The sequence below is a fragment of the Populus nigra genome, chromosome 1 (assembly GCF_951802175.1).
Source record: "Populus nigra chromosome 1, ddPopNigr1.1, whole genome shotgun sequence".
Classification (NCBI taxonomy): domain Eukaryota; kingdom Viridiplantae; phylum Streptophyta; class Magnoliopsida; order Malpighiales; family Salicaceae; genus Populus; species Populus nigra.
Genome location: NC_084852.1, coordinates 1368638 through 1381608, shown reverse-complemented (window position 1 = coordinate 1381608; position 12971 = coordinate 1368638). Strand labels below are relative to the sequence as shown.

The following is a 12971-nucleotide window of genomic DNA, read 5'->3' as shown; positions in this document are numbered from 1 at the left end:
TCTCCTCTCAACTATAAGAATATCTTATGCAAAATATTATATGTATATACCTCTTGTATATGTCACGCGATGCAGGGCATTTCAAAGAAATATTATAAGATCCACAATATCATATATATATATATATATATATATCCGCATTATTGCAATATATATATTACTTAATTATTCCTATAATTAAAATGAATTTTTTTTTAATGTTTATAAATTTCATAAGATGAAAAGGGTTTGAAAGTATTTGTTTGAAAACTCAATAGATCTAATTCTGACCACCTTGCCTTAAAAAATATCTCACGTGTATTGAGAATTTGTGTTCAGCATTAAAAGCACGCCACTCGTGACTATGAAAAATGTTCAACTAAGAGATTATTTAATATTCGAAGTCTGAGATCTATGATTGCATGTTTATCTAAGCAAAAATCGTGCTAGGAGTCACTGTAGGAATTAGGACCAGCTTTTACTTTAATATAAAATTGTGGAGTAGCGGCCCCCTTCAGATTATCAATAGAAATTCCAACCATACAAGGTTTCCAACATTATCTAGAAAACTTTGAATAAATAAAAAACTTTGGACAGCTCCCTCTCCATTCTCATTATATAATTACGACAGCCATGCATGAAGTCTGTCTGTACAGGTAGCCTGGAACTGAAGCATTTTCCTCAAAATGATCAAGGCTTCAATGTCTCTAACACTCTCTATGTTCTTAGTTCTTTTTTTATTCGTATCATTGGCAACTTGTGATACATCTCTTGACAATTTTCTACAGTGCCTTCCTAGTCATAGTCATCCCTCTTACCCTGTCTCCAGAGCCATTTACAGGAGAAGCAGTTCCTCTTTCGAACCAACTTTGCGAGCATATGCCAAAGCCAGCAGATTTTTGACCTCAGCAACCCCAAAACCGCTTGCTATAATTGCTGCCACGCATGAATCCCATGTCCAAGCAACTGTTATTTGTGCAAAGTGCACTGGCTTGCAAATCAGAATCCGTAGTGGTGGCCATGACTATGAAGGGCTATCGTACGTATCTAATGTTCCATTTGTCATTCTTGACATGTTCAATCTCCGCTCCATCGACATCGATATTGTGAGAAAGACAGCTTGGATTCAATCTGGGGCAACAATTGGTGAACTTTACTATAATATTGCCAAGAAGAGCAATGTGTTTGCCTTTCCAGCTGGTGTTTGCTTTACTCTTGGAGCTGGAGGACACATTAGTGGTGGAGGTTATGGGAATATGATGAGAAAATATGGTCTTTCGATTGATAATATCGTGGATGCGAAACTAGTTGATGTCAATGGCAAAATCCTTGATAGAAAGTCCATGGGAGAAGATTTGTTTTGGGCAATTAGAGGAAGTGGTGGTGCAAGCTTTGGTGTCATTCTTTCTTGGAAGATTAATTTGGTTCAGGTTCCTCCCAAAGTGACAACATTTAATGTCGCTAAGACCTTGAAGGAAGGTGCGACAGATCTTGTTTACCGGTGGCAAGAAGTTGCTAGTAAACTAGACCAAGAACTTTTCATAAGAGCCTCGCCACAAGTAGTCAATGGAGGCTCCGGCGGAAGCAAGACAATTAGTGTTTCATTCATTGGCCAATTTCTTGGACCAAGCAGCAAACTTCTTCCCTTGATGAAAAGGAGATTCCCTGAATTGGGTCTGCAACAAAAAGACTGCAATGAAATGAGTTGGGTAGAATCCACACTTTACTGGTTCGGTCGAAGCGGAAGATCTCTTGATGTTCTACTTGATAGGCCTACCGAAACAAGCTTTTTCAAAAGAAAATCTGATTATGTAAAAAATGTGATTCCAAAGGAAGGTTTGGAGAACATATGGAAGATGATGATCAAGGTGGAGCCAGTATGGATGCAATGGAATCCTTATGGAGGAAGAATGGATGAGATTCCGGCTACGGCAACTCCATTCCCTCACAGAGCTGGAAATCTATTCAAGATTCAGTACTCCACAGACTGGGGTGATCAAGAAGGAAGTGAGGCCACCAACCGTCATATAAATTTGTTAAGACAAATGTATGAGGCATTGACTCCATATGTGAGCAAAGATCCAAGGGAAGCATTTCTCAACTATAGAGATATTGATATTGGTAGCAATCCTAGCAATCAGACCAACTTCGAGAATGCTAAGGTTTATGGCAGCAAGTTGTTCAAGGACAATTTTATGAGATTGGTGAAAGTGAAGTCAAAGGTTGATCCTGATAACTTTTTCAAGAATGAACAGAGTATTCCACTTGGAATGGCTTGAGTAATTTATGACAACATGATACATCGATCATATGATTCAGATGCAGCTACATCTTATATTGATTCTATACCTTTTTTCTACTTTTTTTTTTAAAAAAAATCCACAATTATGTTCAATAAAATATCTCGATGTTTGATAAATTTCATGTAAACTCTCGTGTCTATTAATCTTAAAATTTGAACTCAAGAAATCAATAAAGGAGACAAATCTTCGGTTTACCAATGCTACTTCATAGTTTTTTTTTTTTAATTTAACGTGGATGTCTATACATATCTCGATTAATTTTACAGATATTAAAATTAATTATAATTATTTTTTATTTGCTTTATTCCCAACAATCTTGCTAATTAAACTAGGGCGCGGTTCCATCAATTAAATTCTTAACAACTTCCTTTTATTTTTCTGTCTCAATCTTAATAAAAGGAGCTTTAAACTTCTTATAACATTAAAATGCTCCACCACAGCGAAATTCAAAAGTCTTCTCATGATATTTTTTCTTAAGAAGCCCACTAGAGTTTCAACCTTTATATCAACACGTCTACAAGCTCGAGACCACACGCCAAAGTACCCACACTTGACAACACCATTGATTGCAAGTTGTAAAGGCAAAATCTTTCCCAAGTTAATTATTTCTTCCGAGCATTGACTTCTTGAATGCATTTATCATGTGTACAAAATATTCAAAGTTTTGGCATACATGATATAAAAAACATTGAATATTGGTGAATTAATGATAATGGTGTACAGTTACTTTGAACTAATATAGTTGCCTTCCTCTCTCGTATCCAAACAATCATAAAAGGTGTCTGCATATGAAGTTCTGTCGGTTGTTCCTACAATCAAAACATGTTTTTATCTATTAAATTCTAAAATGCTAACCAAACACAACTTAAGAATATCAATATTTTGGGTTCTTTTGGTTCTTAGCATCACAAGAAACTTCTGATACATCTCTTAACAATTACAATGCCTTCCTAGTCATAGCATCCCTCCTTCCCCATCTTTAGTGCCCCCTTTTTTTTAAGAATAATTGGTCCTCTCATTCTACTTGATTACTCAAAACCTTAGTCATCGTCTTAATTCATGTCATATAAAAACATTTGTTTAATTAAAAGAAATATAAAAAAAAACATTTGTTTTTTATTAATTAAAAGAACTATAGAATAAATGACTTCCAAGATGCACAAAATGTTATGTAAGTCATGCATGTGGAAAAAAAAATTAATTACAAAATAAAAAAATAAAATAAAAAGTCCAAGAAGCACAAAATATTGTTTAAGAACACGACTTTTTACTTTTTGTCCGTTTGAACTCTCTACTTTTAATTGAATCAAATCAATCTCATCATTCCCAATCAAAGGTGATTTGACCTTTATCCAGTTCATTATTCATTAAACGACCAAAATAGTTTATCATATCATGATTTAATAAAAATAGAGGATCATAAATTATCTTTAAATGAAAATAAATAAATAAATGAGTTGGTTTGATGCTATTTGAAATTAACTAAATATCCCTTTAACTAATTGGAAATATGGGGTTCGATTAAATGACGATGCATTTGATATTTACCCAAAAAATATATATATTACACTAATGGGATATGATCTTGAAAATTTATGTTATTGGTGGGTGGCAAAAATGCACTAAGTTTGAATTGATGAGTGATATTCACATTTCTATTACGTCCACAAATAATTTTTATATTTTATCATTATATCATTTGATGTGTTAATTGATGAGATAAGATTTTTTGAGCTAGTATATATATTTTAAATAAATATCTTCAACATTAATTATTTTAACACATTCAAAAATAAATTTTCATGCATATTAATTTTAAAATTTGAACTCAAGAAATCAACAAAGGAACAATACTTCGGATTACCTTTAGTGTTAATTGAAGTAGTGTTTTATGTAAATTAAAAGGCTTCTATAAAATGGTAGCCACCTTTCTATAGATATGATTAAGGCAACATGTATCTAATATTGTGAAACATACTATACAAGATAAATCTATACAAGAAAAGTAAAATATTTCCTATAATATAACACATTCCATAATACTCACTCTCAAAATAAAGTTGGATTGTCCACATGAAGCTTGGACCGTAAATAAGCAAAGGCACAGTGAGGGAGTGGCTTAGTAAAAAATCAGTTAATTGATCCTTAGAGGATATAAAATGAATCTAAATCTCCTTTTTAGCCACTCTATCACAAACAAAGTGATAATCAACCTCAGCATGATTTGTATGAGCATGAAAAATCAAATTAGCAAACAGATAAGTAGCATCCAAATTATCAAACCAAATAGTGGTGACAAAACTAGGAGAGAAGCAGAGGTCGAAGCATCAATAGGTTTGTATGAAGACATACCAGTATGATAAAGGATATCAAGAACATATTTGTGTTGACTAAGCATGAGACCCATACTGATAATATTGACTTCAATTCCTAAAAAATAATGAACATTACCCAAATCACGAAGTTTAAACTCTGAGCTCAGCAAAGTAATGAGATGTTAAACCAAAACAGAGTTATTACCAGTGAGTAAAATATCATCAACATAGATAACAGATATCATAATCCATAGACAAAATAAAGAAGAAGGTATCAACCTTGGAAGCCCGAAAGCCAATAGAAAGAAAAAAGTCATTCAATCATGTGTACCAAGACTGTGGGGCTTGTTTTAAGTCATAAAAAGATTTATGAAAGCGACAGACATGAGTAGGCAAAATAGGGTCTACAAAACTCGTGGGTTGTTCTATATAAACAACCTTTATATACTTGAATAAATACAAGAGTTGTATATAAACAACTTTTAGATACAACAATAGTGAGAATTAACTAAACAGTAGTCGGTTCGACCACAGGATTAAAGGTTTCTAAGTAATCAATTCTTTCTTACTGAGTGAACCCTCGGGCAACCAAACAAGCTTTGTAGCAGTCAATACCACCATCAGCTCAGCGCTTGATTTTATACACCCATCAACATCCAATCATATTCATAGAGGGCTCAAACGGGACTAAGGACCAAGTACCATTATCATGTAAAATAGTAATTTCAAACTTTATTGTATTATGCCAACACAGAAACATATCAGCTTTCTTAAAATTTAGAGGTTCAAGGTCAGGAGAAGATGTTACCCAAGAGTCTAAAGAAAATGGAGTGGCAAAAACCAAACTCATGTTGGTAGACTTGTGCTTTCGTGAACGCAACACCATATGGTGCTATCGTGGTGCCAAAGGGATAGGAGACATGATAGGTTGGGTCTACTGTGGAAGAGAATAGCTAGAGAGATCAACAGAGGTCCAAACCTAACAAAGACTTATTAGAGGGACTAGGTGGATTAGAAAGACTCGATGAGGAGGCTAGAGATGCAGCAGCAATGGGTGAATCAGATAGAGACACAGCTAGCACGGCAGAACCTGAACCTGTAGAATAATCAAGAGACATGGTGATAAAGGAACCGAATGGAAGGTGGGGAAAGTCTGTGGGCCTCAGAAGTTTGGTATTGGAAAGGTAGTAAGGGAAGGAAGATTAGAAATGAGTGCATGTGTAAACACAAAGTGAGCAGAGGTAGAGACTCAATCAAACTCTAGAAAAGAAAAATATTGTTCATGAAAACAGAGATGACGAGATATATAAATATGATTAGAGGACAAGTCAAGACAACAATATCCTAGGTGAGATGAGTTATAGCCTAAAAACACACATAAAGTAGAATGATAGTCTAACTTATAAGCATTATAAAGATGAAGAAAAGGAAAATAGAGACACTTGAAAGTACACTAAAAGGTATAATCAGGTGGTTGATAAAACAAACATTCAAAAGGAGATTTATTAAGTAAGATAGGTGTTGGCATGCAATTAATGAGATACACAGAGGTTTCAAAAAATAACTCCAAAATTTTAGATGTGCCTTATAGTGACCAAGAAGAGTAAGACCAGTTTCGAGCATATGGTGATGATGATGCTCAACAACGTCATTTTGTCCATGTGTATGACGGCATATTAAGCGATGATGAATACCAATGGTATTGAAAAAAGAAATTAATTTATGATAATTATCACTCCAATCAGTTTGAACAGATTTGATTTTATGAGAAAACTGTCGTTCAATAAAAACTTGAAATTGGTGAAACACATTGAATACAACAAACTTGATGATAATAAGATAAAACCAAATAAATTTCAAGTGCACATCTATAAAAATGACAAAATATCAAGTACCATCAAAAGATAAAATAAAAGCAAGACCCCAAACATCATTAAAAATTAGCTCACAAAGAGCAAATATTTTGTGACCTGTAAGTCCTAATGAAATATATGATGATTTTCCTAACAGAAACGCTTGATATTGAAAATTTAAATGACAAGAATTACAAACAATCTTTTTATTTGATGTTAAAAGACTTAGAACACATGAGCTTGGGTGACCGAGTTGACAATGTCAAACATCAGCAGAAGTAAACAAACTAGCAGACCAAAAGGCTTGAGGCATAAATGTGGCAGAAGACTCTAAAAAGACATAGAAACTATCTTTACTCTAATCGAAAAGAAGAACTTTCTTGGTTATGAGATCCTGACATAGAAAATAGAGGAGTAAAATTCAAAAATGACATAATTTTCATGACAAAATTGTTGAAAAAAATAGGAGTTGTTGAACAGATAACATGTTTTGTATTTGTCATACTTGCAATGTCTAAAGTAACATGTTAATTTGCATTTGTGTCAGCAAACTAAGTGACAGAGTTTGTTGTTAAAGCATCATTAAAAGAGAAGTTAGTTGAGGCTTGATTTTCATAGTTCACTAGCTGTGAACATTGTTGTGCCAAGTGAGCAAAAATGTTGCATAACTAGCATTGAACTTGTCATGTATGAGGCCATTGATTTGGTGAAGATGTTTGATTGGACTATTATTTCCAATTGCCCCTATAGCCACATTGTTGCTACCAAGAAGAACCACCATTATTGCCATGGTAATTTTGACCATCAAACTGGTTAACGGAGCTACGACTATTTGTCCAGCCACCAATGATAACCATGTTTTCCTCTGCCCTAATGATGAGAGGAACCATTGCAGTTAAAAACAGAAAAACCACACTGAGCAGCAAAAACAGATGGAGACTATGTAAAGGTAGGCAATACCAGCACAATAGTAGCAATTGATTGAAGAGAGCTATTATATAAAAACTCATGGGTAAATAGGTAATTATGCAACTCGAAAAAGGGAAGAGGCTCAGCCTTGGTCGACAGACTTGTAACCAAATCATGAAATTCACTACGAAGGCCTCGAAAAACTTATAAATTGAAATCAGTAAGAGAGATAGGTTTGTCTCCTGCTGATAATTCATCAAATAATCCCTTAGCTTTCTACAAATAAATTGTGATAATATCATCACTTTAACAAAGATCTTGAAGAAGGCCATCTAATTGCATAATCTGATAGTTGAATGGTGAAGCAAGGACATGTTCTAATGTGCTCCAAACACTAGTAGAAGTCAAAAAAAACAATCATAAGATGGAGGACATCCATAGAAAGAGAAGAGATAAGAACATTGAGGATGAGCTGATCTTGTTGTTTTCATGTCAAAAAAGCTTGATTAATACTATAACTGAAGGTAATAGAGGCGGCAGAAGTGTCACTTGGTAGGATGTGGGGAGAAGGACAAGGAAATGAGCCATCAATAAATAAGAAAACACTTTAACCAATCAGATATTATTTCATCTGCATATGTCAATATAGATAGTTCATGTTGGTAAGCTTGAGATTAATTACTTGTTGCGTGTTGGAGAGGGGAATAATGGCTGCTAAGGAACTAACAACTGTTTTTGCAGCAGATACAAGCATGGCTGCAGCAGCTGTAAATGAGAGCACAAACGTTGATGCTACCAAAAAAGATGAAGCAGGAGAAGAAGAATTGGCATTGATTCCTGTCAAAGAACCATCTCAACCTAATAGCTTAAGCTATTAGATGAGGTTCCAAGATATGATTTATATTATTCTCTAACACACCCCCTCAAGTGAAAGACCTTTGGGCTTGAAACTTGCACAAGCTCACATTACCTTGTGCTTAATTTTTATCAAATAAATGGGGATGGTGAGATTCGAACTCGTGACCGCTTGGTCATCAGGGCTCTGATACCATGTCAAAGAACCATCTCAACCTAATAGCTTAAGCTATTAGGTGAGGTTCCAAGATATGATTTATATTTTTCTCTAACAATTCCAACAGCAGCAGTAATGGAGGGATCCATAGATGAAGGAAATTTAGCAGGTTCTTTGGCAACAAAGAAAGAATAAATAAATCTGCACTGGGTTCAGCAATAAAGAAACCAACAATTACAGAGGAAGAAGAAATAAATCTGTTAAGATAGACAAGCTCTGATACCAAATTAAAATAGTGTTTTGTGTAAATTAGGAGGCTTACATAATGTGGTAGTCACCTCTCTATGTATATGACTAGGGCAACATATATATGATTTTGTGGAACATACTACACAAGATAGATTTATACAAGGAAAGTACAATAATTCCTATAATATAACACATTTCATAATAGTGCTCATTCATAGTTTTTTTTTCTTGATTTAATCCCAATAATTTAGTAAATTAATGGTCCATCAATTAAATGAGTAATATTTTATTATTTCATTTAATTATTTTTTTAATAATCAAAGTTTTATTGAAGTTGCAAAAAACCATTAAGCTAATAGGATTATAAGATAGAATCCTATACAATGAATAGAATAAGTAGAATAATATGTTTTGTTTCATTCTAGCCAAATACCCCTATAAGATTCCATAGGATAGCATCGTTAAAGCTTTCCTTTGAAATCTCCCTTTAACCATTGCACTCCATTCCCAAACTAACTCCCTCATTGTTCCAAGCATACACCAACTCAAGACAAGACATTGAATATCACACTGCCAAAACCTCCATGAATGATGACAATGAAGAAATAAGTGTACTATATGTTCAACCTATAAATAAAGCAACATTGGAGAACCAAAGCATGTGAAGCTAAAATGAGAGAAACACAAGAGTGAAAAAGAGAAATCCTATAAATTTTTTGAAGTATTTGTGAGAGAGTGTGTGAGGTGTTTATTCCTATTAGTAGAGAGATTTTCAATTGTTCTCCTACCAATAGAGAATGTTTGTAATTTTCATTACTTAATAAAATCCTTCTATACATGCTAGTGGATGTAGCTAAATTTAGGTGAACCATGTAAATTCTTATCTCTTACTTCTTATTTTATCATATTCTATTGAGATGTGTTTTATTACTTTGCATGCTAGGATCCTAACAGTGGTATCAGAGCAATCTGGTTGGTTTTATTCACATATGACATCGTTCACAGTACTCTTCAAATATATATATATATATATATATATATCATTATCCACATATACAAAAAGTCATAACAGTAAATAAATACAGTTTAAGAAGTTTTGTCTAAGGAGATTGGGTTTTAAACGAGACTGTTTATGATTACTTAGTATAAGTATTATTCATATGATACTTTTTCTGTGTATGTTACAATTCTTAATTGAAATAATAATAGTTGAACAGATCATGATAAGTAAAATGGCAACAAAGTACAAGATTAAGAGGTTCAAGGGGAACAATTTGTCACTGTAAAAAATTAAAAATAAAGGCAATTTTAAGGAAAGATAATTGCCTAACAACAATTAGAGAAAGGCCCGCGGAGATCATTGAAGTTAATAGGAAATTGGGTTAAAATTGGCTTATAATCTTGTATGTTGAAGCGTCACAAGCTTTTCTTCAAATAATTCTTTTGTGATTTTTACTTCTATCTCGATGAATTTGCAACCCTGGAATCCTGTTTGTTAGTCCTAGATCTTAAGTATTTTCCATTTGAACTATTGTAGTTTCCTTTAAAGTGCTATCATTTTTTTCCATTTGTATTTTATCTTCCATAAATATTACATCTTTGCTAATGACTATCTTCTAGGCAGTGGGATCCCATAAGCGATACTCCTTTAACATATTTATCCTCAAACACTTGATCTTCTTCTTAGCTTCAAGTTCTACATATGCTTTAAAGGTTTTAAATACTAAGAGCACATTTGTCTTACTTTTGATTAGATACACCTAAGAACTTCTAAAGAAGTCATATATGAATTATACAAAGTTTCTTCTCCTCCCATCAATATAATGAGCACGCCAAACATCAAAAGAAATCAAGTCTATGATGCATTTATTTTTAGTCGTTGATATGTCAAACTTTAACCTATGTTGTTAACTTATAATACAATCCTCATAAAAAGGTAAAGAAACCTTTGTAAGCCCATAAAGTAACTTTGATAAGAGAGAATTTTCAAGTTTTTCTCTGGCATGTGGCTTAGCTTTGGATTTCACATAATTGTCTTTTATTTTGTAGAACTGGTTGATGCAATTGATGCCTCTACCTTATGATATATTTCTCTTATTAACAAAAATAAGTTTACATTTGTTTATCTTACCTTTTAGATAATCACAAACCAAATCCCCCCAATTACATAACGTACAACATAAAAATCTGACTTGAAACTTCCTCGTGGGATCGACCCCTTGCTTGCTCTATACTATCTTGTGTGTTTTAAGCTAGGGTAATTAATTTGTGCGACCGCGACATTGCAACAAAAAGAGAGGAGAGTCATGCTCTGTGAGCAATTCTGAGGTGGCTGCACAGAGACCGCCCCAACCACCTTATCCTATCTCATGAATGGACAGAGGTAAGGCCCCCTGGGCCATGATTGGATAGGATGGTTCCCCCCTACCCCTTATAAATACCAGGGGAGGACCAAGAGAGAGGGGGATGAAAAAAGATAGGGAGATTATAGAGAGGAGGGAACGAACAGACAAAAAAAAAAGAGAGAGAATAGAAAGAGGACTAGAAGGATGACAAAAAAAATTCAGAGAACATTGAGGAGATTTGAGGGAAAGGAGAACGAAGAAAAATAGAGAGAAACATAGGGGGGAAAGCAGAAGGAAACAGAGGAGAACTAAGGGGAAAGAAGGAGGGAAAAGATAGAAGTAGAAACAAGAACAAGGAAACCAGGGATAAAGGAAATAGGGGAAAGTAAGCGAAAAACAAAAGAAGAGAAAAGGAACAGAGAAGCAAAAACAAAGAAAAACATAGAAGAAAAAGGAAGAGGAAACAGGGGAAGAACAACTGCAGCAACCACCATTTTTCCACCGCCAACGACAGCAACCATGCTCCCTCACTCCAGGTAATCTTTTCCCCTTCTTTGTTCCCTCTTACTTGTTTGTTTTGTTTGCATGCAGAACGTGAACAATTCACGTTCTGCAGCAAATGAAATATAATTAGCATAGTAACCAGCTAATTGTAATTAACTGATTATTATGCTCAGCATAGTAACCGGCCAATTGTTTTCAGTCCAGCCCACATGACTGGGCTGAGTCCAGCCTTGTAGAAAAAAGGTCTTCCTCTTAGGCTAGTTTCAGCCCAGTTTACTTTGGGCCTGTATCAGCCCAGTTTCCTTTAGGGCCAGACTCTGCCCAATCAGGTGGGGCTCAGTCCATATGATTAGGCTAAGCCCAATCCAATATAAAATAATAATATTATATTATATATTTTACAAAAACAATTCTAGAAATCCTAAAAAAAATTTTGATTTTTTTATGTATTTTTCTATAAATTTTGATTAATATTGGTTTGTATTTTTATACTATAAAGATACAAATTCGGTATTAAAATACCCAGTTTTCTCTGAAATATTTTTTTAAAATATATATATTTTTTTTTCATGTATACAGCCAAGTCTCTCAAAATATAAAAAAAATCATATCATATTTTCATATAACAAAAAAAAATTAAAAAAATATATATATTAGCATGTATTTTTTAACTTTAATAACCAGTTTATTAAAGTCATGAGAATTAGGTTAATATTTAAAAAATATCAAAAAAAATTTATTTTGTTTTCTTTTAATATCTGGAATTACAAACTTATACATAAAACGTATTTCTAAAATTAAATAATAGTTAGTTCTTTTTGTTTGTTGACGTTAGAGCGAATAAGATTTACCTAATAAAATAAGAATCTTCTTACTAATGAGGATTTTTCTTAGACTTTAGAGGACCAATTTCTAGCAAAATTGAACCCTAAATTTACAATTCCTCCCTAATTGATCCTCAAAAACTTCCCATTTGTGATGTCTTGACCCAAATCTCAATATTTCTTCATTCATTCCAATTCTTCCATTTCATTTTCTTTTTATTTTATAAAAATCAAAATCAAAAACAAAAATTAAATTATGATAACAATCACTCTCTATGAATAGGAAAATAATTGAAAATCTCGCTACTAATAGAAATAAACATCTCATATATTCTCTTCCAAATACTTCAAAAAATTTATGGGATTCCTCTCTTTCACTCTTGTGTTTCTCTCCTCTTGGCTTGACATGCTTTGGCTCTTTCTATTTAGAGTTTGTTTGGGATTGTGGTAGCGATTATAGTTTAAAGTGTTTTTTTGCTTAAAAATGCATTAAAATAATATTTTTTATTTTTTAAAAAAAATATTATTTTTAAGATCACCACATCAAAATAATTTGAAAATATAAAAAAAATTAATTAAAAAAATTAAAATTTGAGGTAACGCTTTCAAAACAGGAAGTTTGATTGGGAGGTGTAATTGATGTTTTTTCAGTGGGATCCATATAAAAATATATACTTA

At 33.2% G+C, this 12971-nt stretch overlaps 1 protein-coding gene across 1 annotated transcript; it reads left to right on the top strand.

Moving 5' to 3' along the window:
* Nucleotides 1-591: 591 nt before the first annotated feature.
* Nucleotides 592-2476, top strand: LOC133697746 (berberine bridge enzyme-like 4). Its single transcript, XM_062120502.1, has one exon. It carries the CDS (start codon nt 666-668, stop codon nt 2256-2258), a length of 1593 nt encoding a protein of 530 aa, XP_061976486.1. The 5' UTR covers nt 592-665; the 3' UTR covers nt 2259-2476.
* The last annotated feature ends 10495 nt before the right edge of the window (nt 2477-12971 follow it).

What these genes read in the sequence shown, in the direction of transcription:
- LOC133697746 (XM_062120502.1), top strand. Translation starts at nt 666, where the DNA reads ATGATCAAGGCTTCAATGTCTCTAACACTCTCTATGTTCTTAGTTCTT.